Genomic DNA, 21,888 nt, shown 5'->3' on the forward strand with positions numbered 1-21,888 from the left:
CCCTGGTAGTAGCAACTAAACATGGTTGTAAAAGGGATGGCTTTATGCCAAGCATGGGCTTAAGTATGGTCTTCACTTCGGACAATGTCATTAATTAATTTTGGTTACGTGACACGCTCCGTTGATTTCCTGTTTAGCTTTTTGCAGGACTCATAAAGTCAAAATGCAGAAAGAGAGTCATCTAAAATGTTGTCAGAGAAGATGATAGTAACGTTCATTTACAGGAGGAGACAGGACGACACAAACACTGAGATCAGCTGATGAAATATCCATGAGTTTATCGTCACAAAGCTGTCAATCAAACCAGGATCGTGGTGACTGCTGCGCAGCACAGCGCTGTCTCACATCACATGTTTGAAAGAATTCATTTTCCCCCAACTGAGCAGGTACACTACTGGAGATCAGTTAATAAACCAGTAAAATCTCTTGCTTCTAGTGTCTCTGTGAAGGAGATCACAGCATAAAAATCCCTACACGTTCTCCCTTTGACATCAGTGTGCACATCCTCTTGGCCAATGAAGTAGGGTTGGTTTATGCAGGCCTTAAAAAAATGGGAAAAGTTTGGGGAATTCCTTCATTTCACTGAAAACCTTCCAGAAACACAACAGGACTGTGGGAGAAAATAAATCTCTTCATCTTGTCATCTTTGATGTGATAGAGATCTTTTGTACAGCTTCTGTGGATATTGGCAGGCCTGATGTATGCTAAAAAATACCAAATTTGCATATTTAAACATAAAATTTTTAGAAAACTTACAATAAAAAATGATCTTAATATGAGGAATAAACCAGAAAAGTTTCAAGGTGATAGCTGTTAGTAATTTGACCCCATTCACCTGCAGTGTCTTGCCTTAAAGTGGACATTTACAGTTACTAAAATCTCAATCTTGGATAAATTGCCTTTGCATCGATAATGAAGGTGATTTGTGAAGAAGCGAGTCAGCAAGCTACCACATTTTATAAATGAGGGAAACGTTGAGAACGTTGTGACAACATATCCGGTGGTATATGTTCAAGCCATAATCGGACCCAGAAGATAAATGGGACGAGCAGGACAAAGTCTTTTGTAAAATTTGCTCGGTTCCTGCAGTTACGTTGTCTGATCCCATATAAACAGGTACAGACGTGATAGATGGTAAATGGACTGTACTTAAATAGTACGTTTCCAGTTGTGTTGACTATTCAAAATGCTTTACACTACATGTCACATTCACCCATTCACACACATTCATACCCCGATAGACACATCAGGAGACAACATGGAGTTCACTGTCTTGCCCATGGACACTTTGGTCAGGGGAAGCCTGGAGTCGGGCCGTCGACTTTCCGGCTGGTGGACGGCTGCTCTTCCTCCTGAGCTACAGCTAAACTGTACAGTTATTGTCCCCGCCTTCATTCCTCTTCTGCTTCTTTTGTTTCCGCTTCCTGTTCCTCCTCTTCTTCTTCTCTGGTTTGTTTCCCTTGCTGGCCGCATGTCAGCTGTTCTGCTCAGCACTGCTCAAGACTGCGTAACCGACGCAGAAGACGGATACGAACGGACAGTTTCGTCTGTCTTCTTGGTCTGTTATGCAGCATAAACGGGCCTTTACACCTTCACTTTCAACTTTTTGCATTCCGTATTGTGCATGTAATCAACCACTGCTGTTTTAAAAGTGGAAGTTTTATGCTACAAGGCTACTAATATTACACTCCTGAGCACTGGAAGGAGTCATTAAACAAAACAGCCACTTCTCCACCTTTATTATGTGATCTAGCCGTGATACTGACAAGATTTCTTCTTGTGCTTTTGATAAAAACTAAAGGTAATTAAGGTAATTATCAACATATAGCCTTAGTTGGTGTATTAGCTAGCTACAATTGTTGTATTTCTTAGCTCACTGATCTCAGGGACCCCAGGTTGGGAAACACTGCTCTAGGCAACCAAATGGTGTACAAAGAAAAGCAATTAGCACCTCAGATTGTTTCTTGTCCTCCTGGAAGAAATGAAATTGCTTGGGACTGTGCCCCGGTATGCTAGCTTGTCTTATGATTCATGTCAAAGGCTACACAGACATTTTTAAAGTAGGCCTGGGCTGGAAGTCTCTTCCATTCTGGTCTTAGACCCATTCATCATGACCTGACTTAGTTTGAAGACTTGCTTAACATTCATGTCCAAGACGTTTTGATAGCTTGACTTCAGGTTTTCAAGTTTAACTAGAAGCACTCAGAGAGCGCAAACGTCCGACATGCCATTGCTTTTTTTTATGTCAGTCATTGTGGGCATTATTTTTAGTTAGAAACTCTAATGGCAAAATTACCCCCATTTTCCCATAAGAAAGAATTCTTTAAAAAATTCCTGGATTCAGGGATCATCCCCAAAATCCAGTCACTTGTTCCTCATTCCATTTCTGAGATTTCCTAAAAATTTTATTAAAATCCACCCTTAAATGTTTTAGTTATGTTGCTAACAGACAGACAGGCCGACCACTGAATACATGACCTCCGCCTTGGTGGAGGTAATGATGGTAATGATGCCCATTCTAACAAGTAAGGGTGGAACAAAACATCAATTCCAAGATCAACTAACTAACCAACTAACCAGCTAATCAACTAGCTGGATCCTGAATTGATTCAAATAATTTCGAGGCAAAATTTGTGATATTGGCAAATATTAAATCATTATTAACTTATATTTCATTGTCATTTAACTCGCGGCTACACCTCTGTCAATGAAAGTTATCTTTGGTAAGTTCTCAGATCACTAAAACCAGCTCTGCATGGCATCCTTCTGTAACTAAGAGCAGTGGCCAGTAAAAACACACACCATACACCATCTCCTACATCCATCTTTGAGCTTTGCTTCTGGAGTGAATATTGTGGATTTATTTGATCAAGTTTTCCTTTCATAGAGTCTCTGTCTCTGGGGAAATCTGACTCCCTGCACCATTCCTCTTGGATTTTTCAAACTTTCCACCATTTCCAGCATAACAAGTTCCCAAAGTGGGTTAAAAGAAAGAAAATCATCCATTCACATTAAATTTCTCACAGGATGGGACGGAAAGGTGTTGAGTTGGACATGATATGAGACATTAAATCGGTTGATGTCTGTTGTCAAAAATGGTGCTGAAATAAAAAGTAAAAGGGCAAAAAGTTTAGTCTAATAACAAAGTGATCCTCTTTTCTCAAACCCACTCCACTTCCTTTATAAATCCACACAGTCACTTCTCAAGAAGATAAAGTATTTTCCATGTGTCATATCTCTTTTTTTGCCCATCTCTCCTCTATCCCGCTGTCTCCATCTATCAGCGGGTGGAGTATCTGACAGATTTAGATGCCTCTCATTGTTTTTTCTTCCGCTGCAACCCTATGGTGAAAGCTTGATGGGCGAGTGCCGGGAGGGAACCTCCAGCTTCATATGTGGATGGATTCACAGTGGAAAATGCAGGATGAATGAAAGAATAGATGAGTGTAAGAGTTGGTGTTAGTTCTTGAATAGCTTAACAAAAAGTATGTGTAAGAATGGGGTTGGGGGGGTAAAGTCGGCCTTTTTAGATGCATCACAATGTGGATGTGAACAATTCAGAATCGATGTGCTGATGTTAATAAATATATTTTTAACAGTTAATTGTTGAGGAAGGAGCAGAAATTGCACATATCAGATGCGATTGTCCCGCTTGAAATCCGACTGCCACCCTCTTCATTAAAAGCTAGCGGGTGAAAGTACGTCAGCTTCCAAGCGTGGCTTCGTTTGCTCGAAAAGTCAGGTTTGTTTGGGTCTGAATGCGCAAATTAACTCAAACTCCGGTCCACCTACAAACCTGGATCTCTGTTAGTTAGTAAACCAAATACAGGAAGTGGATAACAATGCAAAGGACATTTGGGCCATTCTCTTAACAGAGAAAGGTCTCATGGCCAGATGTGGAAGAACTCCATGTTTTACACTGCTGTGGTGGAAACAGACATCCTGCATCAACCAATAGATGAGTCAGTTTTCTTCTTACTTGTTTGTCACAACAAATATGAGAAACCATGTTACATATTTCCACTCAGAAAGTAGAAAAAGTTGCATCAATTATGGTTTTATTATCTGAATGGTAATCGAATCAGGATGTGGATGAAGATTCTCAGCCCTATGTAAGAAGTACAGGCTGGATGGATGGGATTTAAGGGGAAAGAAGTCTAAATATACACAGGACTGTCAGTTTGAGGACTTGCAACCTGGCTTCTAGAGCTAATTTGATTATCACTGCAATATATTTAGTATTAGTATTTTGATGCAAGTGTCACTGAGATGTCTGTAAAGGTTTGCTTTCATACAGGTCATGGTATCAGATGTAGGTTGAGTCAAGTCTTTCCTGAAGATGTTTGGCTCGTCCAGAAGAGCTTCCTAATGGAGAGAGTTGGAGATTTCATGGAAGTTTTTTTTAAACCACTGATGCTGCTAAGTCTACAACCGTCACGGTCTCATTGTGGTGACCATTGATTATAGCGTCACTTGAGGTCAAGTGAAACTATGAACAATGGTCCCTCTAAATGACACATTCTTCTGGAAATGATCAAGCACAAGGACTGAAAATGTAGAAAGAAAAACATTTAGAAAGTCTGAAGGACTGTTGCTCAACAACACTTTAACAGATGACAACACAGTCATGCTGCTGGGAAGCTAAATGTAAAGAAATGAGGAGCAATCAAGACTTTTTCACAGGCATGTCCAGGAAAATCAGTCCTCTAATATGGAAGGTGCCTGACTCTTCAAGTTTTTTGTTTTCACTGCTGAATACTTTGCCTGTCCATCACAAAGAAGAAGGAAAAAAAGGAAGCCACTGGACAACCTGGCAGGGTGCAGTCACATGACTTCTTATACTATTTAGGGCCATATCCAGTTCTGTAGAACTAAAGCAGGTGCAAGTATTTTATGGTCTTGAAGGTTAAAATGAGATAGAATTTCCTCCACGGAAAGCACAGACACACTGGCTTCATGCTTAAAGCATCTCACTCTTGTGGAATTTTAGCAGCTTCACCATTTTGTCATGGGTCACTGGTGATCTGTAGGTGGAGGAAATGACTCATTACTGTGGCAGCAATTAAAGCCACAATTAAGTCTCAAGTCACGAGCTGAGACTCTTAAAGCTGCAGTGAGGCATCTTTCTGCTACCCTGACCCATCACTGTATGTATATACTCTCCACGTCCTCTTCATCAAGACCACCTTCTAGTTCCGGGTCGTCCTCTTCATCGGGACCACCTTCTAGTACCGGGTCATCCTCTCCATCAAGACCACCTTCCATTACCGGGCCATCCTCTCCATCAAGACCACCTTCTAGTCCCTTGTCATCCTCTCCATCAGGTCCACCTTCTAGTCCCGGGTCGTCCTCTTCATCGAGACCGCCTTCTAGTCCCGGGTCATCCTCTTCATCAAGACCACCTTCCATTACCGGGCCATCCTCTCCATCAAGACCACCTTTTAGTCCCTTGTCATCCTCTCCATCAGGTCCACCTTCTAGTGCCAAGTTTTTTTTCAAGTACAATATATGAATGTAAAAAAATGGAGGAAAAGGAACAATAAGCAAAAGGTTTGCGCTCTCAAAACCAAAGACTAATATTTACATATACATACAGAAGCACATTGTTTGGAGTCCATGCTAACGTCTAGTATTGTACTCAAACATCTCTGCGTTGACTGACTGAAATGTGGATATGAGGATTTAGCTGAAAGTTTCTAAATCTGGCACAAAGTTGAAAACACACAACTAAACTCAGCTTTTTCTCCTATGCAGCCTTTTGGTGTATAAACCCACAGAGTGCATCTATGTAACGCTTTAACAACACTGTACAGGAAGGGAGCCTTGCAAGTCGCCTCAGGCCTCCATCTTCTTGTCAGTCATGCAGCACTGGAGGCACTTCTCTACACCATTCCATTAAGCCTGTGCATTGTGTGGTCTGCATGAGTAAATAACAGCCCCACAAAGCCTCTGCTCAGAAAACATAGGAACCCATAGAATCCATATCATAAAAGCATCCCGGGGTATTGACTCAACTCTTCAAATCTAATACTGATTGCTTTGTTTCTTTGGGTTGGAGAATAATCAGATGCTTCAAGGCCCAAAGCAAAGGCCACTATTAATCGTTGATAATGTTGTAAGAAATCCATCAAACGCCAGCAGGGCTGGTCTGAGATGGCTGCAGGCTGTGGAGGGAAAACATTTCTGTGACATTTGAAGATTTGAGGAAAAAGGATGGAAAGACATGCATGTGATGTGTACTGTTTTCTCATTTTGCCCTCTCTGGTGAGGTGCTGCACATGTGGTGTGCTATGCGTGGTGTGCTATGCATTTGTATTACATTCAGAGCTGACATCGGTGGCCAAGCCGTGCTCACCCCCAGGAACAAAACTGTTTGGCTACATTTCCTCAACCATGCCGTGTGGATCCCAGTCCGGAGGTTGCTGGGGGAGGGGGAGTTGGTGGATATGCAAATTTAAAGGCTTTCATTTCCTCGAGTTCATTTATACATCTAGAAAACTGTAGAAGGTGTTAGCATGGTCACATGGATTAACCACTCACTCAGTAACTGGATGAGGTCCTTTCATCAAAGAAAAATAAACAACTTCTCTAATAATCCTGCCATCACAGAGATGGTAAACATAAAGAAGGTGTACGGTTGATCTTTATTTTAACTCTTTAAATCTGGATTTTTTTTTCTTCTCTGTCCTTGTGTTACATTTGAGTTATGCTTTATTAGTCACGCACCAGCAGGTGGATATCAACACACCATTTCAAACCGTGGCTGATTCAGCAAAGAAACAGAAGACATTATCAGAGGAAGAGAAAATAAGAAAGAGAGAAAGGGACAGAGCAAGAGAGAAGACAAAAGTCAACATCAGACTCACTTTTACTGGATGGGGAGATCTCAGAGAAGAGATGGGATGAAGATGACGGGATGAAGATGAAGATGGCAAAAGAGCAATAATCTGCTAAAGCTCAGTAGAAAAATTTATTATAGATTGGATGAACTTGATTGGCCAAATTGTTGTAAATTACAACACTTTCATGTGTATACATAAGAATATGTTCTGAATTCATCACCTCCCAGAGTATTGCCCCTATCTCAGTATACAGTATGTGTATATATACAAAAATGTGAGGGGTGCACTCACTTATGTGAGATACTGTATATGAGTATAGTATTATAGTCACTGGTATAGTATTATAGTATAGTATAGTATTGATGCCCATTCATTCAGCTTGAGTTCATGGTAAATTGCTGATTGCTGTTTATGCTGAGCTTTTAAATGCTCCCTCTGTTCAGGTACGGTGGAGGACACACACATTAGCTGCTTTCTTTTCTCTTTAATTGAATGAAAATGTTTCCAAATTCTTTAAATATCGACTGCTTTTCATGTATTTATCAGACCTTCAAAGAACTTTATATCTCACTGAATCTGCAGCATCTTTCTGTTTGTAGCATCAGAGTATTTATGGTTCTTCCAAGATGTGGCCTAGAAAACATGAACATCTGTGTTCAATATCCATTTACTGCCAAGACCAACAAATGACACATTGGTCTGGAGTCTGTCATTATGGCATCTTCTCTGCGGCAGGCTAATAGCATCAGCAGAGGCATTAGAGGTGGGGGGGTGGTCTACATCACGTCGCTGCCCCTGAATGATCTACTACAGCACCACCAGGCTTTGGGGCACGTAATCAACACCAAGCAGACGCGACATCCAACCTCAGAGTTAACAAATCACTGTTGTTCTTCGCCTAACTGCTTGTAGCTGGAGCACTTCCATCGAGGCTCAGGTGTACATGTACAATCACAAAATCATTACATGACCATGTGTGCAACGGTATTCATCCAGGACTAGGGATGGGATAGATGGATGGGTGGGTGGATGGGTGGATAAGAAAAGGAAAAAATTATGAGTAGCCAAAAAACCCACACTTACTCCCTTGTTTAGCACTGAATACACTCTTGTGCTAAAAAACAAATCAATTACACCTCTGATAATGCTTAATAATTTCCCAACTGCTGGTCTGGAAATGTGTAGTTAGCAGAGCACATGTTTCCTCAGCTCTGCACAGCTTTCTGACCTCTGGGGCCACTCCGAGGACGAGGTGGAATGATGAGTTGGACAAAGTTTGAGAGGAAATTCAACTTGTCATTCAAAACGGCCGCCCCTGGCTCTAAGGAAAATCAATTTACACACAGTTAAGGAAGGTGTTATACTCTGAAAGCTGACTTTTTCAGCTTCTCTGCAAGTTGGTGCTTCCAGAAACTAAAAATTTTATGAAGTGAGGAGGCTAAGACGTGAGACACGGCAGCCTGGTTTGCTAGATTTAAATCCCCTTTTATAGAAGAGAACATCACTGAGGTCAACATAACCAAAGGGCTCCAAGAAACAGTACAGCAGGACTAAATTCCCCTTCTGTCTTAGCAGTGAGGACATTTCCCCATATTTAGAAGATATGTGCTATGGTTTTCATTTAGTTTTGTTAAATGGGTTTAATTTTGTACCAAGCTTTGAGATATCTTCTTAAAAAACAGGGCTCCGAGGCAATGAGTGGAAATGATTAGCATCAGTTTCATGGTGAGGTTAGGACTTTCATGGCCTTGGAAAAACCAACCCTTATGATAAATCAAACCAAATAATCACTTTTATCTAACATGCTTTTCTTTTAAGTGAGGAAAATGAGTTGCTGTAAATCAAATGAAATTTAACTTTAATGAATCCTGAAAGCAAAGAAAGTTACAGATTTACAGCAACAGGTTTATAAGAACTTGTTCTGGAGAAAAAAGATGGTGGTTAAGTACTTCACACTGCATTTAAGCACCAGAATGTACATCAAAGCATCTAACAATGCTAGATCATAATCTCTTCAGCTCTGACTTCACAACACAGCGTAGCATCCATGTTTATCTCCGTAAACACGCCGTGTTTTCCTCTACTGCACGTCACTTCACAGCCATGTACTGTTCGCACTTAAGCATGATGAAGGTTGCATTAAAATGATGTAAACAACCACGACAAAAAACAAACAAACAAAAAAAACCAACAGATTTAGAATCGGGTTTGACCATGATGACCGGCAGTGTGAATGTAGCCTGAATGCTGCCGTCCGCCATCCTCAGAGGCTTAAGATTGGAGAGGTCTTTAAGGACAGGCACCAGGTTATATCAGAGGGCTTCATCACCCATATATCCCTGGCACGTCGCTGAGGTCCTGTGACCAGGGCCTGCTTATGGTGCCCCGTACTCTGGAACTCTCTTCCGTTGGACTTGAGAATGGTGGACTCAGTGGTTGCTTTTAACCCGTTAAAGCCCAACCCGAGAAAAAAATGAGGAGCAAAGTCTAATCTTTTTAATCAGAAGTCTTTTTGTGATTTTAACAAAATCTTTTGTATGTTTACTATTTATTGCTCAGCCGGTTTGATTTTCTAATTTCTTTTACATTTTCTTGGTAGCTCCTGGTTAAATAAAAGCTTCAGTGTTTTCCCAAAGCTGGTGTTGCTGCCATCTATTCCAGATGATTCAGCTAAATACGCCTCATGTTTTCTGCTGTTTAGCAAGTTTATTCCTACACAATGGTGATGTCCATCCATGATATATGACATATCCAGCCCAGACCGACAGGTATGAATCTCTCTCTTTCAAATTCAACATGCACAGAAGTATTTTTGTCAATTTGAAGTGAGCTCATGATTCATCTGAGCTAATCTAGTCATCCTGTAGAGATCAGTGCTCCCTGGAAATGAGATTAATTATTCCAGAGAACTATACTGCTTCGTATATGCTGATCAGCCCAGTTGGATAAATGCTGAAAGAGGAAAAATTATAGTTTTACAAAGACTATGTCATTAATTATTTTCACTTTCTAATTAGCTTTTAGGAAGATTTAGCAGAATGTACCATTTATAGAGAACCGGTGGGGGAATAGCTCCCCCTGAAGAGACCTGAGCTGCTGTAAGATAAATGAATAAAACAGTAAATAACAAATTGACTAATGTTGTCGTGATTCATATGCCATACAACATGTAAAAGGTCATTCTGAGAGAGTGTTTCTTATGGTGGTGTAATTACCTGTTGGATCAGTAATCATTGATTTCTTTGAGCTCATCTTCTGACATGTTGTTCAGCTTATTTCTCATTGAAGTTGAGTCCATGTCCCATGATTCTTTAACTGTCAAAAAAACCGATTTCCTGCATCTGTCTACAATGGAAATCCAGTTGAATCTGGCAGAATAAAGTAAAATGGTCGAATATCACAACTTTTCTTCCAAATGAAGTGCTGACATTAAAGATAGATCTTTTTAAACTCTAATGACAGTGAAATTAAAATATGTACTTTTAATGGAAGTCAATGTGACACTTTTGGCCACGAAGTTCATCAGAGGAAGTAATTGAAACTACTTAAAAATACTAATGACATCAAAGGTCTGAGCAGGTTTTGAGCCGGTCTGACGGTGTTCAAGTAATTTATGAAAAACGAAGTAGAAAAAAATGCTGTTATATGATGGTTTTATAGCAGTTTTTTGCACATTTACATTTTTGCCATGAGATTCCCCAGAGGGAGTTTCTGACACTACATAAAAAATACCAATGGAATCAAACCAGTTTTGTTGATAATCTTTGAGTAATGCAAGTGTCTAATTACCGCCAAAGACCCATCCCTCTAATATTTATTAAATGGAAAATCGAGTTGTACTGGGCCTTGCAGGAACGGAGCCATGCATACAACCATTTTGAAGATGTGGGAGATGGTAAGCACAGAGGGTGTGTTGATGAACTGATCTTGACAGGATCTTCTCTTGATTGGTTGCCTGTCTGCTGAATCAAAGTGATCCGGTTATCAGTCTAATTCCAAAATAATTGCATTAAAAATTGCATCATATTCAGAAACCCTGTCTTTACTGTGTGTTGTGTTTAAAATGCTAAATACTGTAAAGAAAATGTGGCCATGTTAATCAGCTTTCCTAAACTGAGAAGAAATGGTTGTTATAAGAGTGTGCCACTGTATCTTTCATCTTTTCTCTTTCAATGACACTGTGACACCTCCCTCCGCAGTCCATGGAAGCCTCCTCACATCCCATTAATCTCCTTCCTGTTTATTTTATCCCTCAGGACCGCGCGGGGGAAGGACGGTGACGGCACGGTGGCTTTCTCAAGGCCGAGTCAGGAGGGAGGTAGAGACCACAGCACAGGTAAACATCTTCTTTCTGCTGCTGTGCATGTTGAATCTGGAGAGATTAATGTGCAGCAACGCACTCGCCACCACTCTGCAGGTATGGGAGCAACGGTGTAGAGTTAAAGCTAAGGTTGCAAAATTCTGAAGGCTTTATCTTCAGGCTTAAAATATGCATGGACGTGTACAGATAGCAGCCTTTGGTAACGGTTTGGTTTTAACAGAGAATTGAAGAATGTCTGTTCTTTTGTTCTTGTGCCCTGAGGGGATGCTTGACTGTGCTGTGGTTATTCATACCAAGGCTTTTTTTTGCTCACATGGTGGAGTCTCAGCCACAGGAATAAAATGTCCTCCTTCAACTGATCATTTAGCATCATCGTTTTGTCTTTTACATTAATATAAAAGTTTCATAACTAACATCTCAGACCTGCTGCATGGCCAGAAAACAGTCTAAATAAAGCTACGCTATAACAGCATAACACGTGTGGGTTCTACCTGACATTTGGGTGTTCATGCTAGTGCTTAAATGTGAATGAATTGATGGAATAACCTGCTCATTCAATATATTCAGGTAGTCTAGCTGACCTCATTCTTTGGATACATAATGTTGCCAAACCTAGACCTGTACCTAGACCTGAACCTAGACCTGAACCTAGATCTGACTAAGTGCAGCGTTGGAATCATCTAATAGGAGGCTCCCACCTGTTAGCTTAGTTAAATCCAGGTGGGGGATGCTGTCCACCCCTCCCAGCTATTTCAACCTGCTTCTCGTGGTTTAATATATTTTTCCCTGAATTTTTAAATAATTAATTATTAATCAAACTTTAATTAATATATTTTATTACTATGGTAATTTTTATTTATTAGTCGTCTCAGTCATTTTTGTTTAGTTCTTTATGAACAGAGAAGACAGACAATTTATTATTATTATTGTGAATTTATTTGTATTTGTTTTTTAATGTTTGTTTTTCTTTTACCATAACCACTTCAGCAGTCTTTAGTCTGTTCATCTTACAGAGAATATGCATGCTCATAGCTTATTTTATTATTTCAAATTTCTTGATTTTCTTTTTTTCTCAAATTCTGCAGCTGCTTTTTTAACTGATTTATTAACTATCCTGATTTTTAAACTTATTGGCTGCTGTTCAGAAATTTTCTCTTTGTAAACATTTCAAAAAGCTGAATTCCCGTACTTTCTCATTTATTCAGCCTGGTTATTATTTTCATAATTAATCCACTCTGGATGCCTCAGATTTCTTTTGTGCGCTTCTCTTAGGTTTACAATAAAATACCGGATAATATTCTAGTTTTGGGCTCATGCTCGGGGGCCCGTTTTGTCTCTGACACCTGTTGACATGGAGCTGGCTGGACATGGCAAACGTGGCTTGGCGCCATGTTGGGACAGATGTCCCTGCTTGGCCTGATCATAACCTTGGCAGGAAAAGTAAAGCTTGTGTTGTGTTGGTGGGGGAGGGAGGGAGGAAAAGAAAAGAGTGCCGTCACGCTTAGAGATGCCACAAGTCATCTCCAGACCTTCTGTACAGCAGTGATATGAGATAAATCTGGCTTTAATTCTGCTTCCAACCATTTCTGAAGACACAATACTCTCATGGTCGTGTTAAGAGTATAACATCATGTCCATCTTCAGGGATCTGAGGCAATACGTTGATTTACATTTCACTCCACATTCATACATCCATACATTGATACTTTGTTCTACATATACATCGATACATTGATCTACATCCATACATAGATACACTGAGCTACATCCATACATCCATACATTGATCTACATTGTTACATTGATCTACATCCGACTACATCCATACATCAATACATTGATCTACAGAGATACATTGATCTATATTCATACATTGATACTTTGATCCACATCCATACTTTGATCTACATCCATACACTGATCTACATTGATACATTGATACTTTGATCTACATAAATACATTGATCTACATAAATACATTGATCTACATCCCTACATCCATACATTGATACTTTGATCTACATCCATACACTGATCTACATTGATACTTTGATCTACATTCATACATCAATACATTGATCTAAATTTATACATTGATACATTGATCTACATCCATACATTGATACATTTATACATTGATTTACATTGATACATTGATCTACATTGATACATAGATCTAAATTGATAAATTGATCTACATCAATACACTGATACTTTGATCTATATCAATACAGCGATACATTGATCTACATAGAATAGAATAGAATAGAAATACTTTATTAATCCCTTTGGAGAGCCCTCAGGGAAATTTGGGATCCATACATTGAGACATTGATTTACACTACCGTTCAAAAGTGTGGGGCCAGTTTGCCATGGGATTCAACAGGGAAGTGACCCCAAACTTTTGAACGGTAGTGTACATCCATACATTGATAAATTGATCTACACTGATACATCGATACATTGATCTAAATCTATACATCGATACATTGATCTAAATCTATACATCGATACATTGATCTACATTGATACATCGAAACATTGATCCTTTGATCTATGGCGATACATCAATAGATTGATTTACATCAATACTACAGCTGGGTTTCGCCACTAATTTCCTGATTCAATTTGACTTTGATTAAATCTGATTCAATTTTGATTTATTTACAGATATTTTTGCAACATCAATTTTTCTTGAATATTAAAGGCATTCTCAGATAACTTCTAATAAACCACCGAGTCTGTTTACATGAGCATCAAAATCAGATATGTAGGAATATTCAGATTACTGTAATAATCTGATCTGATGCATCTACATTAACCTCTTAAATACCGTATTGGAAAGATCGGTGTCGACATGTACCAGTCCATTATCGGAATTCTTTTGGAGTATGTGCATGGTTACATCACTTCCTGTTATTTTCAAAACATTCTGTGTTTGTTGAACATACCATACCAACAATAACAAAATACACATATAAACATGCACACATTAATTCACAACAAAGCACATATTTTAACTACTTATTTGTAGTAATAATATAATTGACTCCTATTTGATTATATTGAATACAGTGATTTTATTTATTTAGTTCCTTGTCTTGTTAATGATTGGCTGACAGGTTCAGGCTGGCTCGCCACGAGGGGCTATGTAACTGACGGTGATCAGCAGAGGGGTCTGACTGCCTCTTGTGCATTTTAATGCTCGTGGTGGAAGCTTAGTGAAGGTTCAGAGAAACATAAATATGCAGAATGATTCGGGTCCATGCATCTGCTTACCAGAGTCTTTTTGTTAACTGACATGCTAACCCATTAACCCAGGGGTATTGTTGCTTTGTGGTTAGTATTAGAGGGTGGATCAGGAGGATTATAAAACAGTGAGAAAGAAAAGTAAGGGATTAAAAGACCAGAATGTTTTTAACAAGGCAGCAGCATAATGTTTGACTTTGCTGCCTCTGATTGAAAGATGTGGCTTTCTAGATCAAGTCTCCGCAGTCCCCAGGTCTCACCTTCAGGATGTGGTGGAACGGGAGATTCTCATCATGGATGTGCAGCCGACAAACCTGCAGCAACTGTGTGATGCTGTCAGTCATTTATCATTTATTTATACAAGGTTTTACAACACCAAAAGATGACCAACGTGCTTTACTTTAAAGATAAAACAGGAATAAAAAGCATAACTCATGAATTAGTAAAGATATTGAAGCAAGTATCACAGTACTACTAGATATTAAAAGACAAATTGAATATATATGTTTTAAGTTCAGACTGTGTCACTAATTAAATAAAAATGTCATTATGAATTAAAACTGCAATTAAATAAATAAATCATTTTTATTAAATAAATGTAATCAAATAAATAATTATGAAATGAAAAGGTCATTAAATAAATTAAAATACTTTTAAATAAAAGTGTCTGGACAGTGAACCAGACTTTGTAGAAAATATCTACAGACTATCATGTCAAAATGGAGGAAAATCTCTGAGGAACTTTTCCAACACCTTGTTGAATCCATGAAACCAAGAATAAAGACAGATCTGGAGGAAAAAGGTGGTCCAACCCTGCTAATGTGCAGGGTTAATGTGTGAGCATGTGTGCTTGAGCAGACATCCATTTTTCATAAAAAAAATAATGTTTGCTCTTTAACTTTGACATGGGCGTACATTTCCTGTCCTTAAGGGTCATTTTTCATGGATCCCTTGACAGTTACAGCTGTTTGAGTGCTAAACTCCACCCCATCACTTCAGGGTTGATCTGACTTATTGCATGTTCAGGAAGAATACACTCTGCTGCACCAAAAGGGCGGACGTCTGTCACGATGGCATCCGATTTTCATACTTTTACCTTGCATTTTGCTTTCAGGCGCAGACGTGCTGTCAGAGCTTTAGGCTGTGTCCTATGTCCTTCCACTGTTTGTCAGGGAAGTTCAAAGACTTGCAGCAGCCCGCTTCTTCCTTTGCTTGCTTCTCTTTTTTATCTTCCAGTTTTCTTAGCACTCCACATCTACTCCCTGTCTGCCTAGTGATTAGATTATCTCTCACCTCGCATGCATGCGGGAGATAGCAATGGCATTCACCCTGGCAAGATTAGAGAGGAAACACATGGATCCATGGCTGGTGCAGACGCCGTTCAGTGGGGGGGCTGTCTACAGTAGCCTTTATGCAGAGGTTTTTGCATTCACATCACACAGTCGTCGTGATGATACTCACAGGGATTCGGCTGTTATAGATTTTTAGAAGCTGCCTATGCAAATGAAAAACAAAGAAAGAAATTGTTTCCCTTGAATCAATTAAAGCCAAAGACTTCCATTAGACAACTGGATTAGAATCGATCAGTCTTCGGTTTAAATATGTCACCAGTCATTTAGCATGATTTTTTATTTCCCCTGCCTGAATCCATCCCTGATAAGACAGACTGGCAAATTAACACAGCTAGTTGTTTTTTCTTTAATTGTTTTATTGGAAAATGGAAATAAAAGAAGAAAAGAAAAAAAAATGATAGAGTTTTTATCTTTGACTTTTCCCTTGAAATGTTCAGTTCCTCTTAAGTCTCTCAGCTATTTTATGGGGTTTCTGCTCAAAAATGACATACCAAAAAATAATAGATTATTTCTCGGCAATTACCCTGGCTTCTCAGACACATTTAAGTCCAAACATCATGGCTACACTGAGCCAAAAGGCAGCTAAAAGCTCTTTTTGTTAATACCTATGTTTACTGGACAGCCATCTGTGTACAAAGAAATGCAATAAGCAAATTAATCTCTTAAGCTCCAAGGGTCTTTTTGAGATTTAAGCTCTAAAATGACTCAAAAAGAATTGACCTGTAATTCTAAGTCCCAAGTTCAACTTGGTCTGAAAATAAAGCCAAGACTGAGACATCAGAGGTGGACGCATCACTGCAGATTCTGCTGTGTGGAAGTAACTAAAATGGAACTTGATGGGGGGAAAATCAAGAATATTTTCTGAGTTAAAATATATTTGTATTGCATTTTAAAATATATCTCTGCTTTGAAAGTTTGCTGCAGGAGACAAAAGCCTCCAGAAAAGCATGAAACCACATGTGGACGTTATCTGGTCAAAGAGTCATGGAGTCTGGTACACCCGTAGATCCAGGAGAATTACGCTGATGTCACCATGGTTACATCCATCTCTCCAATCATCAACGTTAAGGAGGGAAATGACACAGAATGAATGACATTTGTTCTTGTCCAGTCAAATCCGTGAAACTGGGCTGACTTTGGAGGTAAACTCTGGGAAATGGAGTTTTCCAGTAAATGAGTTTAATCCCAGTGGATAGACGTTTTGGAGGCCAGACAGAAAAGGTTAGACAGAATTCATGATGATGAAGCAGAATTTAGCTTCTTCTGCTTCTGGTTCAGTGGACCTTAGTTGGAGATGATGAGACTTACAGTTTAAGGGTCTTTGAGCTGTCAGGCGAGACTAAAAGTTCCCGCCAGCAATGGCACAGTTAAAACACCCAGGAGAGCAGCACAATGTCACTTACCCCGGTGGTATTCCCATCACCATTGTTGGTATTTGAAATCATTGTTAGTAATATCAGTGTATAAAGAGAAGTATGTATGTGTGGTTTTACACGTGTACCATGTGTGTACCACACACTGTTGTTAAAGTTTCTGAGACGACTGAATAAGGAAGCAGCTTTGTTTTTTGGGAACATATTATTTTCTCTTACAAATCGGGTGGGGTTCAATAAGTTCTACTTCTCCCCACATCCACCAGTGTGTAATTCTTATTTTTAGTCTGATTTAGGTCAGTTGTGGACTTAACTGTACAGCTACTGTTCTGCATCTTCTGCTCTTTGTTTTTTGTTCTTTGAACACAATCTGCTTGAAATGAAAATAAAAATCTCACTGAGATAATGAGCAAGCTTTTTTTTTTTTTTTTCATAATGGTCTTTCAGGGTATTTTTCTCAACTTTAAATTTTTAACCGTCATGCTTTTTGGAAAATCAGTCAACCTCCGTACCGAAATGTGCTTTCTTTTGTTTGCTCCTCATATATAACTGACTTGGCTTCGCCTGCATGACGTCTAGAGGCCAGCTGCAAAAACCCTTTTATCTTTTAAACAAAGAAAATCTACCAACATCATTTAGAAACAAATTTTTTTTTTGTCCAGATTGTGGGTATAATATGCAGACCCAGAGGTTTATTGGAGTTTCCCTCTTTCATGACTCTGCTGTGCCTGTAGTTGTTGCTGCAACGAGGAGGAAATGGTGTTGTGCAACATGGAACTGGGTGACAGATTGTGTGATATTCTGCCTTATCTGGGCGGTATACTGGTTCACACCAAAAGCCAGTCTTTATTTCTGCCATATGAATTCGTTTTAACAGCCTAAACAAAGTTGGAAATGTGGTGCAGCAGGGAACTGTTTGATGGGGACCTTTTTCACTGTTGCACCACTAAACCTACAAAAAAAGACAAAAAAAAAGAAAAGAAAAACAAAAACAGTGAAACCTGCATCATTAAAACAACAACAAAAACAAAAAACAAACAAAGAAACAAAAACATAATATACATTATAATTTTAGTTATACTGCCCAGCACTAGCATCTTGACTTCATCTTAATCAGGAATCTGGACCATGTTAAATGCAGCTCCTTTGAATTTTTAGGAGCATCCATCTTCTTTGTTCTATTTTCTCCATGAAAAATTAAGCTAAACACCTACACTGGCTGGTCAGTCGACTCCAGTTTTCTCAACAAGACAATGCATGCAGTGAAAACCGGCAGAGCTGGATGAATTCAGTGCAACTTTCCTCTGAACACCAACCTCTTTAAAGAAATCAGCTCCATGTTTAAGCTTTTTGATGAGTTTCCCATGTAAAACAAAACTTTTCAACCTGCAAACATACTGAAATAAAAGCTGATGCTGTTCATCATGTTGTTCTGGACCATTGCTGACAGGAAGGAGGTTTCTACAGTCTGGTCATTGTTGCCGTGTTCGCCGTTTCACTCCCTTCCTTTGTACATCTGCTGTTGGTACGCTCCCCTGCTTTACTGCTTTTGTGTGAGAAGAGCGAAGTCAGCATTAAGCCGCTGTTTGTGTTCCTGCCAAGCCCACCTTCCCACTGCTGTATGCCAAGGTTTTGGTTTTAATGGATGGAGGCGTTTGTATTGATGCTCACTGTTGAGCCTGTGTGTGCACATGTCTGTTGATATGAAAATATTTAAACGGTTTGACTTTCTGTACAGGTTGTCCAGGTGAAAACACCTTTTTCCTTAGTAGAAATTAGATTTCTACCAAATTTAAAGTTGGTATAAAGAGCAAATTGCACAGCCTAGGTACGCTGATATTATAACAGCATTTCATAAATAAAAAAAAAAAAAACAAAACTACAAAATTACATTTTTAAATTTACAGTATTGTTGAAACAATGTTAAAACAAAAGTCTTTATCTCAATTAGTGCAACTGTCTAAAACAGTGTAAATAAACATAAAACTCATTATCACTAAATTAATCTTCATAGAGCAATTTTCCATACAGAGAAATGGGATACTTTTAAAACAGAGCTGGATGAGCTCCGGGTGTGTTCAGTCAGCACTGCAGACTCCGCCTGCCTCCCAGAAACCTGCTCAGCCCCACCTAGAAACTCAAAATAAATACCAGAATCCCCACAGCCAAGAGCAAACCATGACAATGTTGAGAAATGACTTCCATAATACTTGTTTCTGGTTCCATATGCTAATTAGCCACATGCTAATCACCTAAACACTGCATGCTGCTGTGGTGCTGATGTAAAACAAAGAAGGTGGAAGTTAATGTAAACTGAGCGAGTCTAAAATAAATAGTAAAAAAAAATTGGATATACTTGAATATCCTTAATATTCATGCAACGTCACATCCGCTTCATCACTTCTGTGGAACATGAGGTGGTGGTCAGTCTAGTTCTTGAAAGACCAGAATGTGTTCTTGGTTGCTGGAAAATTCCTTATTTTGCTTTTGGTTGTTCCAACTGTTCAAATCATGAAGCTGACAGAAACCGAGCTTCCTAAAGCGTAGGGCTGGTATCGTCACTAAGTTCCTGAATCAAATCAGTTCGATTCGCAAGAGCCTATTTAGATTAGATTTCAATTAAATACGATTCAATATCGATTCATTTACAGCTAGTTATCTGGAAGTAATCAGATTACTGTAATAATCTGCATCTACATGCACTTCTAATGCACCAGAACAATAGTGTTTTTCCAGATTCACTGCCACTGTTCACGAAGCAGCAGGTGCACATGGACAGAAGGCAATAATATTTATACTGTGATGCCAATCTACAATATTTACTATGAGGCTAAAACAAGCCGGAGTCCCAGCCAGAGCAGAACAGACCTGCAGCAGGCTTTAAAACAGAATAACACTAAATTTCTCCTCTATTCTCTGCATCTGGCCCGATGTGCACATAGAAAGCAAATATTGTTTCATCCCTTCACTCTCAGAAAGACTCTAATTAACAATGTGTCCAACCACAGCCGCCTACATGTCTCCAAGAAGCACATAGACACACCTGTGCTACAGGTGAGCTAACTGCTAATTTAAGGAGCTGCTAACAGCCTCCAGACAGATGCAGCAGGAATATTTTCACCAGGAGGAGGAAAACTCAGCTGGTCAGTGATGAACTCTCTGACATCCACAGGTAGTTAGTCCATCAATGTGATGACTTGACCGAATTAAAAGAAGCTGCACATCAGGCAGACCTCCAGATATACTCCACTCATGTAAGAAACACGGAACAGAGTAGTGATTTGGCTACACGCAAAGATATAGGTCTGCCCTGTCATCTGTTACTGTTACTGGTCTTTCCAATGCAGCCATTAGAGCTGGAATCATTCATTTATTTAGATATAAATGCGTTTGAGTGAAATTTGCTTGACTAGGTTGTTGAAACGATGATTTCTAGTCATCTTTGAGGGGAAATTTATAGCAAACGGCAGCTCTTCACCCCAGCTCCCCTGGGATACTCCAGCTCCTTAATCATTTAGGCTGAACCCAGCAATTCTCCAAAGGAAACTCATTTCAGGTGCTTGTGTCTGCAGGCTCATTTTTTCAGTCACTTCTCAACTCTAATCCAGTGACCATAGGTGTGGGAACAAAGATGGACCAGGTCACCTTTTCTGGATCAGCTCCTCCTTCACAACGGTGGATTGGTGCAATGCCCTCAATATTGCTGACAGTGCACCAATGCTTCTGTCTGTCTTTTGCTTTAATTTGCCATCACTTGGAAAAAGATGATGATATACTTAGACTACCTACACGATCCTGGGGTCTTTGTTGTTGGAACTGATAGCCCCTGGTAAGGTCTCCTAAGGCAAAGTGGTCTGAGGGGAGGAATATGACTAATACTGATTCAAAGATGGATTGACAACAGAATTTTACTCCTCGTTTCCACCAGCAGGTCTGCGACGGGTGGAATGGTTTGCTGCAGGTAAATCCTGATCTCTGTTTCTAGCCAGTTGTACTTTGACCTGGTAGGTGGCCGATCGGCCAGACAGGGAGTGATGCGTCAGCTAGCGTGACATCATTGCATCACAGCGCCTTCCTTGAATATAACAAGGAACATGACAGAAACGAAGGACAAGAATGGCAGACATCCGAAGTTTGTGTTCTTTCTTCTAGCTCGACATGTGCAATATAGAGGAGAGGATAAACTTGAACCCCTTGGGAGGACGAGGGTAGCTACTGGGGGGGCAAGTAACATAATGGTGGGGGAAACACTGATCTCCCTGCAGCTGTAAATGAACAAATCATTAGATTGTGTTTCCTCCCAAAAAATTTAAACAGAGTAAGTGAAATTGATAGTCTTTTGTCAATGTTTGGCATGAGGAAGACTGTCCTGTAGCAATGCATCAGTTGTGTAAATGATTCAGAGCAACCTTGTGAGGACTCGGTGAGGTTGTGTGGATTTGGTAGATGTGAAGATGTTGATGAGAACAAAACAGAGCTTGCATCACCTTCCACTGCCCTTTTCTTCCTTTGTTTTGGTCTGATCTCAGGTCAGATGCTGGTTCAGGCAGGAGCATCTGTTTGTCTGCAGTGTTTGAAAATGTGTGTTTGCTTCTTTTTTTCCTCCACAGATCCTGCTATTGTTCCAGTCTTTGCTTTCTAAAATCCAAACAGAACTGACACAGCCAGTTGTTCACACAAACACAAGCTGTCTGTCTTCATTTGAAATGTTGCAGCACAATAATGTCGCCTGTGTGGGGGAGGAAGAGCAC

The 21,888-nt window shown here is 39.6% G+C and overlaps 1 protein-coding gene across 2 annotated transcripts in view; it reads left to right on the forward strand.

The window, feature by feature from the left end:
- The window catches only part of adam19a (ADAM metallopeptidase domain 19a), a 183,485-nt gene that overhangs the window by 15,560 nt on the left and 146,037 nt on the right, over nt 1-21,888 (forward strand). For both annotated transcript variants that reach the window (XM_041986524.1, XM_041986525.1), the window contains exon 2: nt 11,099-11,178. In XM_041986524.1, the coding sequence (XP_041842458.1) occupies nt 11,099-11,178 (80 nt within the window). The remainder of the gene's footprint in view (nt 1-11,098; nt 11,179-21,888) is intronic.

This window comes from Melanotaenia boesemani, chromosome 5 (assembly GCF_017639745.1).
Source record: "Melanotaenia boesemani isolate fMelBoe1 chromosome 5, fMelBoe1.pri, whole genome shotgun sequence".
NCBI classification, from domain to species: Eukaryota; Metazoa; Chordata; class Actinopteri; order Atheriniformes; family Melanotaeniidae; genus Melanotaenia; species Melanotaenia boesemani.